Source organism: Rhinatrema bivittatum, chromosome 4, assembly GCF_901001135.1.
Source record: "Rhinatrema bivittatum chromosome 4, aRhiBiv1.1, whole genome shotgun sequence".
NCBI lineage: Eukaryota > Metazoa > Chordata > Amphibia > Gymnophiona > Rhinatrematidae > Rhinatrema > Rhinatrema bivittatum.
In genome coordinates, this window is record NC_042618.1 from 146,335,697 (window position 1) to 146,355,325 (window position 19,629).

At 43.1% G+C, this 19,629-nt stretch overlaps 1 protein-coding gene across 3 annotated transcripts in view; it reads right to left on the reverse strand.

Annotated features, from left to right (window-relative positions):
• Positions 1-496: 496 nt before the first annotated feature.
• Positions 497-19,629, reverse strand: part of SNX6 (sorting nexin 6) — a 108,549-nt gene continuing 89,416 nt past the window's right edge. For all 3 annotated transcript variants that reach the window (XM_029598940.1, XM_029598939.1, XM_029598941.1), the window contains exons 13-14: positions 6,615-6,700; positions 497-1,443 (exon numbers count right to left, since the gene is read on the reverse strand). In XM_029598940.1, coding sequence (XP_029454800.1) covers positions 1,390-1,443; positions 6,615-6,700 — 140 coding nt within the window. In that variant the 3' untranslated portion in view covers positions 497-1,389. The remainder of the gene's footprint in view (positions 1,444-6,614; positions 6,701-19,629) is intronic.

The window sequence follows — 19,629 nt, forward strand, 5'->3', positions numbered from 1 at the left end:
AATACCCAGAGAGCTAATGGTGGCATGTGATCTCTCTTCTCCCTGTTAAAAGATAAGGAAAAACCAGAAAGGGTCCATTTAAAAAGAATCCTTTTCTCATTATTTTGATGTGCCTGATCTAGCAAGGAATAGCATCAGTGATCTTTGTACATGAAAATGACACGAGGACCTGAACTGTGCTATTCCCTGTTGAACTTCTATGGGAAACTGCCCAGAATATCACAGACTTGATTCTAGTCCCTGCTTCATTATATAATAGCACGTTTTTTTTAAATGACCCTTTTTCTGGTTTTCACTGGGCCCACTTTTGCTCTATTAAAGTAAATGGTTGTCTCTCTGTATGTGTGTGTGAGTGGGGAGGAGAAGGCAGGAAGGGGATGCAGTGCAACAGAAAAGAGACACACTTTAAAGGGACACTGACACCTCAATGGTCTCAAAAATGACCAGCATATAGTGTGAAGTCTGAGAGGAAGAGAATTATAATCATTCTTTATACAATGTATTATGGACTCTTAGCAAGGTTCTCCCCATTTTAATAATAGGCTCACATGCATGCTCAGGGTGTAGGAACTGCCAGGCTAAGCAATTCTTTAGCCATAAGATTACTGAACTGCTTTTATAATGTTAAGAGGCACCCATGAGGTGCTCTGAAAGAAAATCTGATAAAGGAATGCTTTTGCTTTATAGATGACAAAAAACATTTTGTTTCCGGTTACACTACATAACTTTGTGGTGTCAGACCATAATATACTCATTCTTATAATTTATTAATAGGGAAACTGACAGATTGGCTGATGAATCTTCCACTTTATAATCAGGACAAAAAAAAAATCACTTTTACTATGCAGTACTGTACCGTAACAATTGCTTGTCCCGATGCCTGTCTTTGGGCTTTTCAAACAAATTTCAGTGCCTGAACACATTGAAGACTTGTGCCATGGGCCATCCTGCTGCAAATTTGTCACTGTGCCTCTCTTTGGAGTGTAACAAGGGTGATTTGCAGGCCGTTAATAAGTTTCCTTCAATCCATTCAAGTTATGTAATTCAGCTTGTGAAGCTTACTTACAGCCCAGTTTTACATAATGTTACTCTTAATATGGTCTGAATATTGGTTATCTTCACACAGAAAAAAAAAACCAACAAGTTTTGGTTTCTGGACAGGTAAAACATACAATGATTAAATAAAAGGTACATGTGAATATGTGTGGGGGATATATGAGTATTTCTTGCGCTCCAGATCTGTTCTCAGCTGGTTTCATTGCTTGTTTTTCTTCCAGGAGAGGAGCCAGTATCAGTTCACTGTCACATCATGTTTCTCTACTAAGCTGTAAATGCCCATACTCCAGCTGTGGAGCAGCCCTTGGGAACAAGAGGATGAAGTGTAGCTGTTTATGCATCACTGGTTAGCACTGCCAAGCAGCTTTGCAGCAGTTGTAAATTACCCTGCAGATAAGGAAAAGAACAGTATTACTGGCTTGCTTGTAATAACTGCAGTATTAATGTTCACAAACTATAAGAAAATTTTTCTGTCCACTAAGTGACCCAATGATGCCACTTCAATAGTAACTGTGTTAATCCTTGACTTATTCATTCATGATTATCTTTACATGGAAGCCAGTAAATGGCAGATGGTACATGCAATAGTTCTAGTCCCTTCTCTTTTATCTACCTTTACAGTAGATGGCACAGATGTATACATTCAGATAAACACTGATGATTCAAGCAGCTCCTGTCAGGTATTCTATACTGAAACACTGCCAGTGCTGGGCAGTCTTTTGTACTATTGATGCCATCCTGGGTCTATGCTTAAATTACAAGAATGCTGCAAATGCTTCAAATGTAAAGCTTAATGTGGTGCAAAAATGGTTCACATGGGGTAGGATTTTAATAGGTGTGCGCGCATGTTTTTAAAATCGGCTGGCTGCGCTTGCAAGGGAGGGGGTAGATTTTTGCTAGTTTCGCGCAGCGACGCATCCTGGCCTTCCCCAGTTCCCTCCCCCCTACCCTAACCTCCCTTCCCTTCCCCTCCCCAACCCCCAATTCCTACTTTTTGCCTTATTTCACAACTTACTTCAGGGCCTGACTTGAAGTAAGTTGTGCGCGCCCAGCAGGCTGCCAGCGCGCAATCCCCAGGCACAGCGGCAAATTGCCGCTGTATCAGTCGCCTCCAGCCCCGCCCCTTGGAAGAGGCCTGGCTTTTGTGCGTGTAACGGGGGTTATCCGCGCAGCTGGGCCCCTTCTAAAAATGTGCGCAGCACGCACAAGGCCCGGCCACACACATAATCCCCAGATTTTACGCACCAGTGGGGGGGGGGGGGGGGGGGGTGTTGAAATTTGGCCGATAATGCATATACCTGAACATTAGATAATATTTCAGGTTTAGTTTTTATCTGCAGTTGAAAAATGTGAAAAAATGAAAAAAATTTGGATTCCAATATTGGACATTTACTGGTATATGATTTTTATTCCTGTATTTACACTAGTTTGAGGATTTTGCCTGCTATAGTGCAGTTGTACAGGTACATATGATACCAGTTTACAGAACACAAATGCCTCGTTAGCGCTTGTTGTGGCTACAGTATGACAAAAAACTAGACTGGAACCCAATAACAGCAGCTACCCAGGGACTATGCATACACCTTCTACGGCACTATCAAGGGTATTACATTCTAAACTTTTTCAGTACACTTGAATTGCATATACAAGGAACCTAGCTCTGCAAAAAATGCATACAATTGACCATAAAACAAGTTCTTTTCTTTCCAGAAGTCCAGAGAACCGGGACAGCTAATTCCTGTCTTCAAGTCATAAAGTGCTTTATGTATAAAAGGAAAATTGGTTCTTACCTGCTAATTTTTTGTTCCTGAAGTACCACAGATCAGTGCAGACAAGTGGGTTTTGCATCCCTACCAGCAGATGGAGGCAGATAACTAAAAACTTTGAGGCACAGCTACATAATAGAGTGCCACCTGCAGTCCCTCAGTATTGAGCTGTACCCAAGCTAACTATAGATTAACAACTCCTCAGCAACCTCCTAAATGATGGCAAATGCCAAATCCAAAGGTTGGAGCCCCTCCCAAACAGAAAATAACACAAATCAACCCAAAGGGATAACCACAACCTGGCAAACTTCTTTAGGTTCTGTACGTATACATTCTGACATTTCTTCCCAGTAAGCATGCCAGAACATGAACCTGCTATTACGGTCTTGAGAACATTAAGGGACTGGATCTCTGGACTGATCTGGGGTACTTCTGGAACGAAAATTAGCAGGTAAGAACCTATTTTCCTTTCCTGTTCATACCCCAGATCAGTTGAGACAAGTAGGATGTACCAAAGCACCCCTTCATGGGGCAGGCCTGCAAAAGACTCCCTATCAACACACTTTTGCCAAAGGTCAGTTCTCCTGGAGTTTGAACATCTAAACGGTAATGGCAAGATAAAGTGTGAAGAGAAGACCACATCACCGCTCTACAAATCTCTTGTGGTGACACTGACACTCAGGCCACAAAGCTGGTTGCGATCTAGTAGGGTGCACATGCAACCCTCTGGAATTATTCTCCCTTTACAAAGGTAGGCCGAAAAAATAGCTTCATTCAGCCAACACACTATCGTGCTCTTGGAGGCCTTGCATCCATTTCTGGCACTTCCAAACAATACAAACAAATGATAAACTGCAGAAAACTGTTTGTGATATTTGCCTCCAGTGACTCAGCAGACCCACTGCCATCTCGAGAGTGGACCAGCCTGGCTTGATTGTGAAGTCTTACCGTTGCCAGCCCCCTGGTCAGAGCCCTCTTAGGAAGTCTATGGGTGCCACGAAAGGAATGCTGCCTACTGGACCCCTGGTTCTGCCATGAAGACAGAGCAGAACCCTTATTGGGACGAAAACCACTGCACTTCCCGAAACCTAGAGTGAGGCGGAAGAGACTTCCTGTCATCTTATCCTCTCCAGCAGCTTATTCCCTTTAGACTCCCCCCCAAAACCTTCATCAGTTGTTTCAGGTCCTCCCTAAACAACAATTTTCCTTCCTTTAAAGGGAAGATTACAGAGCTAAGACTTGGACCACATACTAGCTGATCAATTCCGCAACCACAGCAGACGTCGCACCAAGACTGCCATGACCATATTCCTGGCCGAAGTCCAGCTCAAATCATAAAACACAGCATCATATGCAATCCCAACCACCACCCAGCTGCCTGGCTATTAACACCAGCATCTGCTGAAGACTTCTCCTGAGACTTCTGGACCCAGTGTAAACAGACCCTCTGCATCAGACTTCCACAGATCGCCGCTCGCAGGCTCAGTGCCAAGACTTCAAACATCCTCTCCCAATGAATCTCTAGCTTACGGTCCTGTGCGTCCCTTAATGCTGCCAAACCCGCAACCAGAATGGTTGTCTTGTTAGTGACCGCCGAGACTGAAGCATGCACCTTCAGCAATATCAGCAGCTGCAGGATATCCTCTGTGACGGGATACAACTTTGCTTCGGCTCTAGCTACCTTGGGGCTCGCCTCCGTGAATTCCCATTATTCCTGGTTCACCAGCTTCTTGATCCTTTTAGGGAGAGGAAAGGCTTTCGGTGGGACCAGGAATCCAACCAACACTGGATCCACCCTTTCATTGTCAGACTCCTCCTAGACCACCCTAATACCCAGTTCCTTCTGATCATTGGAAATAAGGGGCCTCAACTCCTCTTTATGAAACAGAAGAACCACCCGCAGGTCATCTCCCTACGTTAGCGGGACCTCTTCCAGATCAGCCACCTGATCGACATCCGCTGTGAGATCTGCTGGGTCATCCTGATCCACTCCCAGACCAACCCCAAGACCATCTTCTGTGTCATCCAGGTCTGAATCATCTGAGCTGCCAGGCCCCTCAGGATGGTCCAGGCCCAGCCGGCAAAGATGGTCCCCTGACCCAGGAACCCCTCGGCCTCTTTGCAGCAGGACGAGATGGCTAACAGAAATGCCCTTTTTATAGCCAGTGCTTTTCCTGGTTAAAAAGGCCTTATGCATAAGCAAGACAAATTCTGAGGAAAGCTCCACGTCATCCTCTCCCCTTTCCGGCCCAGAGTTCGCATCTCCCCCAACGGGATTGCTGGAGACAACAGGGCAGGGGAGTCCCTGGGCTCCCAGGAGTCCGTCATCTTCCAAACTGTAGTCCTTCTTCTGCCTGACAAGCTGTTTAGGCTCCCAGTACTGATCCTGACAGGGCCTTGGGAACCTGTGGCTCTCCTACCAGCTTCATTCCCCCCCGGACGGTCCCTCCCCTCCAGAAACAAGTTGTGGCATAGCACTGCTGCATTCAGCTGTCCCTGAGCCAGGCCACTGGCCCGACAAGCTTTCTCACGCTGGGAAACCGCTGTTGGCGCCATCTTGTCTCCACGCAGCTGGGCCTGCTGCAGAGGAACAGAAACTGCATAATCGCAGCGCGCAGGAGAGGAAGGGAACACAGCCCAACACAGCCTCCAGCTCCCCAAACAGCCTAAAGCTGTGAACAGAGGAGCTACACTGCTCCTTTCCCCAGCCAGGGCCTGCCCCAATGATCAAACCAGGAACAGCCCGGAGTAGTTGCTGTGGAAAGAAAAATGTAACACTTTTTTTCTTTAAAGAAACAGCAGCCACAGCAAAGGAAAAAATTCAACCCAAAAAAGAATACTTCCCTGCTGCTGGCAACACCTCTGGCAAAGAGCTTTCAGGGGATAAGGAACCAGGACCCATGGCTGTCAGACTCCTGGGATCTACTGCGGGCTAAAGCTGATCAGGGATACCAAACTCCACCCCCCTTGCCCGGCTCAACCTGAGAGATGGCCAACAAAGGAACCTAACACCTCAGGGAGTGTTTAACTTATCTTCTTCTGTCCTTTCTTTCTTAACTGCAGGTTTGCACCTCTACGATCTGCTGGAGACAGAGAAATACTGAGGGAATGCAGGTGGACATTCTCAGTTAGTAGCAGTGCCTCAAAGTTTTTAGTTCTCTGCCTCCATCTGCTGATAGGATGCAAAACCTTGTCTGGACTGATTTGTGGTACGAACAGGAACTAAAGCTATATTTGTATATGATCAGAACATAATCTGGCAGTACTTAACATCTTAGCCAGGCCTGGAGTTTAGCTGCTACTTGATTTTATTATAATTTTGCATAACACTTTTACTGATTTGATATTCAGGATATCTGCTATTAACATCCATTACACTTTTGCATTCAAAAGGTTTCATTTCAATAAGAATAGTTCATCTGAATTTATTGTATGCAGCTTTCACCATGGTATCTAGACACCACCAGCCAAAGAGAAGTAATAAATGACTGTTCCCAGCATGCTAAAATCTGGATCTGAATTACACTACATGATACTTCAGTGGGTGGTGAACTGTCATGTTGTAACAATAGATAAGGGCATCACACTTTGGGTTTTCTACAACAAGGGTATCACCATTAAGCAGCAGTCTGCTCCTCTTTGGAGGGGGATCAGAGTATGCTGGCACACTATTGTCATTTCCACATTTAACATAAGACTAACATTGTATGAGGCAAGTAGTGTTAAAAAGACCTTCTTTGAGGGGAAAAGATTGAGATCTTTAGATTAAAACAAGAAAACACGTGTAATCACCTTAGCATGCTTCAGTTCCAGTTCTGCCAATTCCACAAGATTTTTTCGGAATGCAGCAACTCTCCTTGTTTTAAAGTCTATGAGTTCTAAACAGAATATGAATTCCCTGTTAAAAGCTGGTTTTCCATATACACTAAGCATCTTTAAACAATGACTGTTAGCTGTGATTTAGTACTTTTCTTCCCATATTTTTTCACTAAGGTGTCCACAATGACAAGCTGATTGGCAACTTATGTACAAGGACATTCAATTTAAGCACAGGAAATCTTTATAAAATGACCAATTTCAGCTATGGAAACTCATGAAATGTATGAAGAAACTAAATACAGCACACATACCCCACACAAAATGTAAGCTGGAATATACAAATATAGGAAAGAAAATATAGTTGATATGGTAGAGCCGTATATTTGAAGAACCTTCATGGCGCAGGAGAACTATTCTGGAGCTTAATTACTTTAGGGTAATCTTTCACATATATGCCTGTGCCCACAATCCACTATTCCTTTTATAGAATGTACCTACATACCCCATTATGCATTTAAGGATGTTTCAACCTATGAAACATCCTTAAATGCATAAACATCCTTAAATGCATAAACCAAGTTACATTAGAAAACCCTACATGTATTAGCAGATTAATATTAAATACACCATAATACTGTTTCAAAATTTAATGACCATTCATATTAGGCACTATTCATCATAAAAAAAAAAACCTTCTTTGCCTTATTCTTAATCAGTCAAACATACCTTCAATTATTTTTTTTTATATTTTTGTTTTTGCAAATAAAATGACTTAGCTGGATGATCCTCCATTGCCTCAGGTACAAACTTAGATTGTAAACCCTCTGGGGATAGGGAAATACCTACAGTACCTGAATGTAATCCACTTTGAAGCACTATAAAAAAAAAAAGTTTGAAAAGCAGAATATAAATCTAAATAAATAAATGATGCAAGCACTAAGCTAAGTCATTTTATTTGCAAAAAATATCCAAAATAATAACTGAAAGTATGTTTGATGATTAAGAATAAGGCAATAAAGGCTTTTTGATGTTCATGGTGCCTATTATGAATGACAGGCAAAACAAATCCTGGAATATAATGATACAGTCCCAAATTTTAAATGAGTGTATAAATCCAAATTTCTTTTATTCAAAAGGGTGGCAACGCCATTGTATTAATTTGGGACTGTATCATTATATTCCAGCATTTGTTTTGGGTGTCTACAGTTTGACTGAATGCTGGCCGCAGCTCAGTTGCTTGTGGTTTGTTCTGCCTATTATGAATGATCATATTTTGAAACAGTATGGTGATGTATTTAATATTATCTACTAATACATGTGGGGATTTCTATATTTATTGTATAGTACTATTGCTCTGCACATCTGGACACATTACTTTTGTGTACCAATTTACATTAGCCCATCTTGTAAATACCATACCATCTACTACAAAGATTCGAATTCAGAACATGTTTTTCTTCCTGTTTAATCAATTTTGCATGATGTCTTAATCCGGTATCCAGACCACAGTTAATTACAATGGAAAGGTCAGTAACACTGCACAAACTGATTTATAAAACTGTTCAGGATAGAAAACTAAGTTGCTTAACTGTATTAGGTTCTCCCTGAAGACAGGATGAATTATCCATACAAGTGGGTGATGTCATCAGATGGCAGGGAATATGCTCACCCCATGCCCAGAAAGATCCAGAAGTCTCTCAACATGCATGTGTTCCTGAATGAGTCTCCTCAGTGGAAAATGCTTCAACTCTATGGGGAGGTGTTTTGTGGTTGATTTATCTTGCTCTCTAGCATGAACACCTGCTACAGGTGATAACAGCTTTCTCCACAGACAAGCAGGATGAAATGCACCCACATAAATGGGCATTCGCAAGCTAAGCACTGCATCAGAACACCCTGTCTTTTTTTTTATTTATATATATATATATATATATATTTACTGTTTTATATACACTGCACCCGAACACAAGGAGGAGGGAGAGTTGAAGTTATTAGCTGAACAAACATTGGCAAACCTCCTGATCAAAATTACTATGTTTACGAGTCTTCTTCTAAGTAGTAACACTTAATAGAAACATAGAAATGACGGCAGAAGAAGACCAAATGGCCCATCCAGTCTGCCCAGCAAGCTTCACACATTTTTTTCTCTCATACTTATCTGTTTCTCTTAGCTCTTGGTTCTATTTCCCTTCCACCCCCACCTTTAATGTAGAGAGCAGTGATGGAGCTGCATCCAAGTGAAATATCTAGCTTGATTAGTTAGGGGTAGTAGCCGCCGCAATAAGCAAGCTACACCCATGCTTATTTGTTTTACCCAGACTATGTTATACAGCCCTTATTGGTTGTTTTTCTTCTCCCCTGCCATTGAAGCAGAGAACTATGCTGTATATACATTGAAAGTGAAGTATCAGGCTTATTTGATTTGGGGTAGTAACCGCCGTAACAAGCCAGCTACTCCCCTCTTTGTGAGTGTGAATCCTTTTTACCACATTTCCTCTTGCTGTTGAAGCTTAGAGCGATGTTGGAGTCACAGTAAGCATGTGTATGTTTATTTAATAAGGGTATTGTCTCCAGGCAGTAGCCATCATTCTGGCGAGTCACCCACTCTTCATTGGCAGCCTCTTGACTTTATGGATCCACAGTGTTTATCCCACGCCCCTTTGAAGTCCTTCACAGTTCTGGTCTTCACCACTAATTGGTCTTCACCACTTAATTGGTCTTCAATTCACACATTTAACGGCTCTATGTAGATTGCAGGTGGAATACTGTATTGATGTTGCTCTTATTTGATAAGCTATCATCCTTTTAGGAAGGCTAATTTCTGAAGTGGCAAAACAGTAGGAAATGCAGTTTGATGAACATTTTCATAGGCTTTGCTTCAAAACTGGAAGTCCTTGGTTGGCTGGATTACACAAAACAGTTATGACTTTCTAATAAATTTAAATAAAATACTACTATTTCTAAATAAAATACTACTCTTCTGCAGTCCAAAGTATGTAAAGCAAAATTGCTTACCTTGTAATAGGTGTTATCCCAGGACAGCAGGATGTAGTCCTCACATATGGGTGACATCACTGACTGAGCCCTATCACGGAAAACTGTCAAAGTTTCTAGAAACTTTTGACTGGCATACTGAGCCCACTGAGCATGCCCAGTATGCCATGATCTCTCGAGCCACAGGGGTCTGTCTCCCTTCAGTCTCGTATGTAGCAATAAGTGTTAGCAAAAATAAAATAAAACGTATCGGACCCAACTCCGCGGGGTGGCGGGCAGGTTTCATGAGGACTACATCCTGCTGTCCTGGGATAACACCTATTACAAGGTAAGCAATTTTGCTTTATCCCAGAACAAGCAGGATGTTAGTCCTCACATATGGGTGATTAGCAAGCTATAGGCTGAGTCATTTTGCATTGAACCAACATTGAAAGAATTGTTGGAAACAATTGAGGCAGCCGAAAATCACAGTCAGTTGGATGTAGAAGGAGTTGGGATTATACTGGAAACAAGTTCTTTAAAACAGATTGTCCATTGGCTGAATCTTGTCTTCCTTCTTTATCCAAACAGTAATGAGCTGCAAAAGTACGAAGAGAACTCCATGTTGCAGCTTTACATATGTCAAGAACTAGCACTGAACGATAGTGTGCTACGGAGGCTGACATTGCTCTTACTGAATGCGCCTTTACTCGTCCTTGGAGAGGAAGGCCTGCTTTCTCATAGCAGAACTCTATACAATCTGCTAGCCAGTTGGAGAGAGTTTGTTTGCCCACTGGATTACCCGGTTTGTTTGGATCAAAAGAAACAGAGTTGAGTGGATTTCCTGTGGACTGCAGTGAGGTCTAAGTAGTATGCTAGCGCACGTTTACAGTCCAAGGTATGTAAAGCCCTCTCACCTTGGTGAGAATGAGGTCTTGGGAAGAATATGGGCAAAACTATGAATTGATTCAAATGGAATTCCAAAACTACCTTGGGAAGGAATTTTGGATGTGTATGGAGTACCACTCTGTCATGGAGGAATTTTGTATAGGGTGAGTATGTGACAAGTGCTTGTAACTCACTAACTCTTCTAGCAGATGTAATGGTTATTAGGAAGATAGTCTTCCATGTGAGAAATTTAATATTGCAGGAAGTCATGGGTTCAAAAGGAGAATTCATGAGCCTTGTTAGCACTAAATTAAGGTCCCATTCTGTGACTGGTGGCCGTATTGGTGGTTTAAGGTGAATTAAACCTCTCATAAATCTACTGACAAGATTTTGCACGGATACTGGTGCATCATCTATTGTATGAAGGTAAGCTGAGATTGCACTTAAGTGTACTCTTACAGACGAGGTCTGGAGACCAGAGTCTGAAAGGTGCCATAGATAGTCTAGTAAGGATGATGTGGGGGAGGAAAAAGGGTCGATGTCTTTTTGTGTACACCACAAGGTGAATCTTTTCCACTTTGAAGAATAGTTTTTTCGTGTGGAAGGTTTACGTGAAGCTGTAAGCACTTGAGAGACCTTAGTTGAAAGATTGAGTGGTTGTAAAATCAAGCTTTCAACATCCAGGCTGTCAGAGATAGGGATTGAATATAGCTTTTAATTCCAGAAGGTTTATATGAAATGCTTTTTCCTGTATGGACCTGGTCTCTTAGGAACTCAGTTGTTTGAAATATGCTCCCCAATCTTGATTGGAGGCATCCATAGTCAAAAGTTCTATCTTTGCTGGGGATGAAATGACTGGCCATATATTAAAATGGGTGGACAAGTCCACCAGCTTAGGAATCTTCTGCGATTTTTAGGTTAGGTATTTTATACAATAACTAATGAAGATGCTGCTTCCAATGGAGTTTTAAGTGCCATTGAAGCTTCCTCATGGGTAGTTGTGCAAATGGTAAGATATGAACTGTGGTTGCCATTTATCCTAACATTTCCAAGTAAGCCCTTGCAGAGACTGCTTGCTTGTGGGTCATAATTTGAACTAGCTGAATAGCTTATTCATTCTTTGAAGAGGTAGGAAGGCTTTTCCTTCCCAAATATTGAGATGGGCTCTTATAAATTTCTGTTGTGTTGCTGGGATAAGATGGGGGTTTTTTTTTGTAATATATTAGAAACCACAGAAACAGAAGAGTTTGGATTATGAAAGTGGAATGACAAATGGTTTCTTCTGAGGATCTGCTTGATTGTTTAAGGATATAAAAACTAAGATATTGCTCTCTTTCTTACGTGAACTGCTACATCTGCCATACACTTTGTGAAAATTCTTGGTGCTGCTGAGAGCCCGAATGAGAGAACACAGTATTGAAAGTGATTATCTGCTGCTGTGAATCAGAGATATTTCCTATGACTGTTGTGAATGTGAATTTGGACCTAAAGGATGTGCCTATGCAATGTGGTTAATATTCGTTGATTTCTAGATGAGGAAAAATTGTACTGAAAGTTCATATTGAAATTTTCTTTCTTCAAAAATTGGTTTAGCTTCTTTAGATCTAAAATGGAACACAATTCTCTTGATTTTGGGGGGTTAGAAAATCTCACATAAAACCCTGTCCTTTTTCAGTCCTGGTTCTATTGCTTCAGCTAATAACAAGGATTGTGCTTCATTCTTAAATATCTGCAGTTGGTCTAGACTCAAGTGTTGTTGGCCTAAGAAAGGAATCTGAGGTAAAGTTTGGAAATTCAGAAAGTAATCCTTTTGAATTATATAGAGGACCCACTGATATGTTGTGATGAGCTCACATTGGTAATAAAAGTAACATCTTCCCTTCCACTAAAGATCCTTTACGAGATTTTGGTCTGATGTAGTCAAAAACAGATAGACTGAAAAAACCTGTTGATTAGAATTCTGATGGGCTTTTTTCTCTTGGCATGTACTACTCTGACAGTGCCAAGGTCTGGACTGCTGTTGAGATGAATATTGTTTCTATAGTGAGTAATGCAGATATTTTCCTTCTAGAATAGCAGAATTGAGGCTATCTTTTATGGTATGGATTAGGCTCAGTTGTGAATACTTAACTCTTGTAAAATTAAATGGTGATCTTTTATGATATTCACTGTTTCTTTTAATGTCATCAAAAAGGTCATCTCCTGAGCAAAGTTCTTCATTAACTTGTTCTTCTGATCCCAGATACCTTAAGTCATGCTAGTCTTCTTGTACCTATTGTGAAGTAATACCAAATGCATCACACACTGATTTAATTAGGTGCTTTAAGCATTCATCGGCATCATTTAGAAGAGATGTTAACTTTGGTGTATTTCAGGAGAGAAATCTTCTGATGACTTGTTTGTGTAAAATTAAATAAGTAATGCACCATCTGGAACAGATGAGCTGAAATTTTATTTTGTAGCATGGAAAACTGGAAAAATTTTGGATCTGTGTTGTCTAGTAATCTTGATTCTTTTCCTGGAGGAGCATAAGAATATATTTCTCTCTTTGCTCTTTTTAATGCTGGACTCATGAACAACTTTGGACTTTATATTTTAAGTCAATTTTACTGACTGCATGCAAATTTGAAATAGGTGTTTTCCATACTTCTGATTGAAGATTTTGAAATACCTTATGAATTGGAACAACTAGCATCTATTTATATGCTTTTATAAAATTTTAGCACTTCTGGGAAATCTTCAATAGATTCCATTTCTTCTTGCAACAAAAGATACAGTTGTTTGTGATATCTTCTGTAAGAAAGCTGCATATGCATCAATCCTCTGGTGGAGGAGTGCTTTTTACAGGTTCTGGATATGCTTCTTCAGGTAATCCCAGTGAATCTTCCAGAGTGTGAATTGAAAAATCTTGACTGTGAAGAATCTCCATCAGACTCCGAAATTGTTAATAGGTGTTCTAACAATGGAGGTTTCTCTCTTAATGAAGTTAAAGCTTCAGACTGCGCTTAAGAGTCCCAGTGGTTGCTGGTACGGAGGAATCGAAGATTGGGATTCCATCTGAGAAGAAAATCTCTGCAAAATCGGATCCATCTGAGAAGATTCAGGAGGGATCTTTGGTAATTTTTTTTCATGTAGCTATCCACATTCTTTGCAAAAATGCATGACTATCAGCCGACAGAAGTGACAGATGATGTATCTGACACTGGTACAAACATAGGTGTGGAAGAATCCTTTGGCATAGAAGATTTTCACCATAAATCAGAAAATCAGGATGGCACCAATGTCTTTGGCTCAGATTTATGTGATAACTATACCATGAGTTTCAGCACTGACCACTTTGGAGCAGGAATTGGCTCTGTTGCAGGAATTGAACTTGATGGCGATTAATGTTTCGGTGCTATGTCACATGATGTCAAGGATTTCCATGCCATAGAACTTTTTCTCTTTTGCTCAGAGTGAGAAGGATTGCAGTAGTGGCACTTAGGAGACTCAGACCTTTTTTTCCTAGGTTCTGAGGTCTCTCAAGATGCTGACTTTTTTTTGTCTGAGGCCATATTTTATATCTGAGTTTTAACTCTCTGAACATTAGGGCTCTAGGAGACATTCTCCCATACACAGGCTTAGGCAGGGAACACAAACTTCATGGATATCCACACTAGCCATCTTGTGCATACAGGCAGCACAGATTTTAAACAGCTTTTTTCCCCTGAATTGATGGAGAAGTCAAAAACCAGTGATTAAAGGAAAACTGGTTTTTACCTGCTAATTTTCGTTCCTGGAACAACATATCAGTCCAGACAAGTGGGTTTTGCACCCCTATCAGCAGATGGAGGCAGAGAATAAAACAACTTTTCATGTACTGCTACATAACAGTGCGCCACCTGCAGTCCCTCAGTATTGACCTGTATTCCAAGCTATCAGAGGAAGAAAACTCCCAGCTCAAACTTTCCCTTCAAGGGCAAACACAGAACCCCAGATTGGAGGCTCCTGAAATGGAGCCTCAACAGCCAACACAGTAACCAAAGCACCAGTTAGCTTCATTAGTTCAACGTATCGGTTCATCATAATTACACATAGAAACTCTGAAGTAGACCCTAATCGCAGCTACAATAGTCTTTCAGAACCAAGGGGATGGGCCCGTGGACCGATCTGTGATATTCCAGGAACGAAAATTAGCAAGTAAGAACCAATTTTTCTTTCCTGTTCATACCCCAGATCAGTCCAGACAAGTGGAATGTACCCAAGCTCCCCCCCTACACTGGGCGGGAACCTGAAAGACCCGCTTGCAATACACCCTCACCAAATGTAACATCTTCCGGCATCCGAACATGCACTCACTAATGTCTAGTGAAAGTAAGAAGCAAAGGCCAAGTCGCAGCTCTACATATCTCGAGGTGACACCAACTGACACTGCCCAGGAGGCTGCTTGTACCCTGGAAAAATGCACTTGTAACACCTCTAGGGCCGTTCCATCTTTACAGAGATAAGCAGAAAAAATAGTCCTCTTTAACTTAAGAAAAAATATGACTTTAGATGCCTTACATTCTTTCTGTGCTCCACTGAGCGATACAAAGAGATGATCCACTCAACAAAAACTGTTAGTGATCGTAAGATACTGCAACAGAATCAGACAAGCATCCAAATAAGTAAATTTCCCTTGCATGCAACACAGCTACTGACCAATTTAAGAACTCTATAAGCTCCACTGTCTGGATAACATGGAAGGAGGAGGCAACCTTCAGTAAAACTGAGGGAACTGTATGCAGCATCATACGCAATCTGCCAGAAAGGAGTTCTGCAGGACCAAACCTGAATCTCCGAAATCCGCCTGACTGAACAAATGGTCACCAGCAAAACTGTGTTCAAGGAGAGGTCCTTCATCTATGCCCCCCTCAAAGGCTCCAATGGAGATCCACACAGCACCCACAGAACCAAGCTAAGGTCCACTTCGGACATGACGTACGAATCTAAGGACACAAGCATTTGACTCCCTTCAGAAAATGAACGACATCTGGAAGAGGCCAACAATCTCCCCCCACCCCCCCCAGCTTGCCTGTAAGACATCCCAAGGCTGCAACAAAAGGGCAAGATCAGAGGGCTGTCCCCACATGATGGCTCCAGACCTTCCTCCAAACACTAGAATTCAAACACTTTTCACACTAACAAATCAGAGACACAGAAGGCTGAAGTAAGGTGTCTTTCAGCCATAAACACAGTCTCTCCAAAGCCAAGCTGAGAGATAAAAATGACCCACCTGATCTGGATGGGTCCTTGTCTAGATACGCTCTGCCAATGAGAGGCCCACCTATTGTGATACGCACCAGATCCGCAAATCACTGATGCAGTGGTCACTACGGAGCCACCAGAACCACTGCTCCTAGGTGTCGCACTATGCATAGCTATAGGCAGCCTCAAGAGATCATGGAGAAAACACGTACAGCAGAATCCCCATTAGCCAAGAAAGAACCCAAGTATCTATTCCCTTGGACTCGACCTCCCATCTGTGACTGAAAAGTCAAGTAGCCTCAACACAGCCGCACATAATGTCACCTGCTCCATCAGAGCAAACTGGGGCTCCCCCACCTGTCGCAAATTAGGTTCCAGGACTCTGAGAACTCCTATTCACACAGGTTCAACTAGGCCTGCTGAGATAATCTGCGTACACATTATCCACTCCTGTGACATGCTGTGACGCTATTCCCGTCAGATGTTGTTCTGCCCAAACAAAAAGCTCCTGGGCCTCTGGAGCCATCTCATGACTCTTCGTCCCTCCTGATGAATGAAATAAGCCATTGTTGTTGTATTGTCCAAGAAGACTAACCATTCCTCCTCTGACCTGTGGAAGGAACGACAATGCTCTGTGAACCATTCGCATTCTCAAATGATTGAAAGACCAGGATGCTTAAGTTGGCGACGAAAGACCTTGAGCTGTCCGCTCCTGACATACTGCCCCCCCCCACCCAAATCTCTGAGGCTGGCATCCAATTTCAGCACCACCCAGTCCAGAGCCTCCAGATCACCCCCTTTTTCCAAATTGTGGCACGAAAGCCACCAAGAGAGCCTGATCTGAAGGCCACCTGCAGTGGCAATGGCAGAAGAAACTCCAACAACAGAGTCCAATGGGCCAAAAAACATCTGGAGGGGGGGGGGGGGGGTCACACATGAGCAAATGCCCATGGTACCAAAACTAGCATGCAAGCCATGCAGCCTAGGACCTGCAAATAATCCCAGACCCTGAGCACCCATAGGCGCAAACAAGTCACTTGTGCCTACAACTTTGCTGCTCTCTCTCTGAAGAAAGAAAACACCTTGCCAAAATAGGCATTGAACTGCGCTCTTAAGTATCCCGATGACCGGGCTGGCATCAGACAATACTTTATCAGGTTTATCCCCCAAACCAGGGATCACACCATTCCTTGACCTGCCAAAATCGCTTGCCAGAGCAAAACCTTCTCATATCCCTAAAATGGGGATGGGATGGGCATGTTTTCTTGCCACCCTTCTTATCCTCTGGCAACTCATTCCCCTTTGACCCCCCCAAATGTTTCATCAGCTGGTCTAGGTCTTCCCCAAACCACCACTGTCCCTTAAAAAGGGAGATTACAAAGCAGCATCTTTGTCCACACAATTGCTGATCAATTTCACAACCACAGGAGTCAGCTGCAAGTACTGAGACCATGCTTCTGGTGGACAAGCGGACCAAATCCTACAGTGCATATGCCACATAGGCTATCCCAGCCTCCAACCCGGCTGCCTGCTTGAAACTGGCTGTCTAGGTAGAATCCTTATCCTGAGCCTTCTGCACCCCACAAAACGGCTCATCAAGAACCTGAGGGACAAGGAGATGGCAACTCCTCCTCCTCCGGAACAGGCAGCAGATCTTTCACCACTGGAACCTCCTCCTAATCCAACAGGGACTGATCCATCGTCGCAACCTCCTCTAACGAGTGGCCCTGTAGGATTTGGTCCACTTGTCCACCAGAATCATGGTCTCAGTACTTGCAGCTGACTCCTGTGGTTGTGAAATTGATCAGCAATTGTGTGGACAAAGATGCTGCTCTGTAATCTCCCTTTCTAAGGGACAGTGGTGGTTTGGGGAAGACCCAAACCAGCTGATGAAACTTCCTCCGGGTCACCAGCACCCTCTTGAGGCTCCTCCAACGTATATGGACTTACCAAGAACCGGAGGGATTAGGGGGCACGATGCCTCCTCCTGCACAGGATTCAGACCTTTTCACAAATGGAAACTACTCCAGTTCCAACAGGGACTGATGCACCTCCAGAACGTCATCTAATGGGTGGCCACCAGGGACCTCCCTCAGGTAACCAGCACCCTCTTGAGGTTCCTCCCAATACGCAGAGATGGACTTATCTGTGAGGCTCTCCCCTGCACACCTGGCTAAATAAGCCTTATGCTCTCCTCAGCCAGCTCTTCCCTGTTCTCCCGGTCCTCAGGAGCACCCTGCACCAACCATGAAAGTGGGGGCGGAAAGTCCCTGACATCCCCAGACTCCATCTGCCTCCTACAATGTGGAAACAAGATGGCCGCTGCCTCCTCCTTATCTCTGGCAGCCTCCTTGCCAGTACCTGCTTGCCTGCTGCCCCTGAGGAGTTGCCTTCGTCACGGAGGCATAAGCGGGACAGAGGGTACTCGCAATTAGGCACAAACCTGTTTTCTGCAGGCTTGTAAGATTTGGCACGCTGCACAGTCAATGCCATGCTGCCCTCACGTGCGTGCGCTGCACCGACAGCACACTTCCTCTGAGAGCCCTCCCAGACCCCAGGTAAAGTAATGCGGCCTCCTGATGCATGCCACACCGATCAAACAATACCCATTGAGCTCTCCCAGGTCCCAGATGTGCTAATGCGGTCTCCCAATGTGTGCCACACTGCCTGCACAAAAGCCAGATAAGCCATCCCCGACTTCATATATATGCAGCCGCGGCTTCCCTCCTCACCCCCTTTTCCAGTACTAGGAGAGCCAACACGACAAGCTCTGACAGATCACCATCCCACTTACAATTTACCTTTTTTCCACAAAAAAAAAACACAACCAAACCAAGGCAGCAGTCTTAGACACAATAGGACAATAAGGGACTACTTCCCTGAGTCTTGCAGCCCAGAACAGGTGAGGGGGATCCAGAGGAACAGAGATAGCCTGGACCCTTGACTTTTAAGTTTTCTGTTTACTCCGGGCCAAGACAACCAGGGATCATCAACCCCCCAACTCACCTGGCTGACCTGAGATGGCCCACTAAGGAACCTAGCACCTTAGGGAGCCAAATCCTCTCCTTTTCTTTATCTTTCTTTCATTTTTTTATTTTTTTTTAAGCCCTTCCAAACTCCAGACTGCAGGTTTTACACCTTTACCATCTGCTGGAGAAAGAGAAATACTGAGGGACTGCAGGTGACACTCAATTATGTAGCAGTGCATGAAAATTGTTTTATTCTCTGCCTTCATCTGCTGGTAGGTATGCAAAACTCACTTGTCTGGACTGATCTGGGATATGAACAGGAATCACCATATATACTCATGCATAAGTCGATGGGTGATTTTGAGACCAAAATCCATTGAAATGCATAGACCCATGTATAAATAGAGATTTAAAATGAGCAATCTATAAGGAAGATAAGAATTCAAGAAAAGCCATGTCAATATTAAAAAAACAGTCACGGACAGGTCAGCAGCATGACCAGAGTTTGCCAGATAAGTTAAGTGGCTAACTGCTAATATTGGAGTTAGCACTTAACTTATGCGGCTAACTCCTCTGTTTCAGCTGTTGGCACATATGCATGCACATACCTCGGAAATGTAATAGTATACGCAGAAAAACTAATAGTATGCGTGTATAAGTCAACCTAGCTTTTTTGGGCTTATTTTCTGTCATAAATTTCTCGACTTATACATGAGTACATACGGCACTACATTTTTTGGATGGAGGAGAAAAAAAATGAAGGAAAAAGCAGAGTTGCTTACCTGTAACAGGTGTTCTCCAAGGACAGCAGATGTTAGCCCTCACGAAACCCACCCAACTGCCTCCCCTGGGAGTTAGTTTCTCCACGTACGAGCTACATCATGGACTGAGGGACTCTGCCTTGGGGGCAGGGTGATAGCTAAAGCTGCACA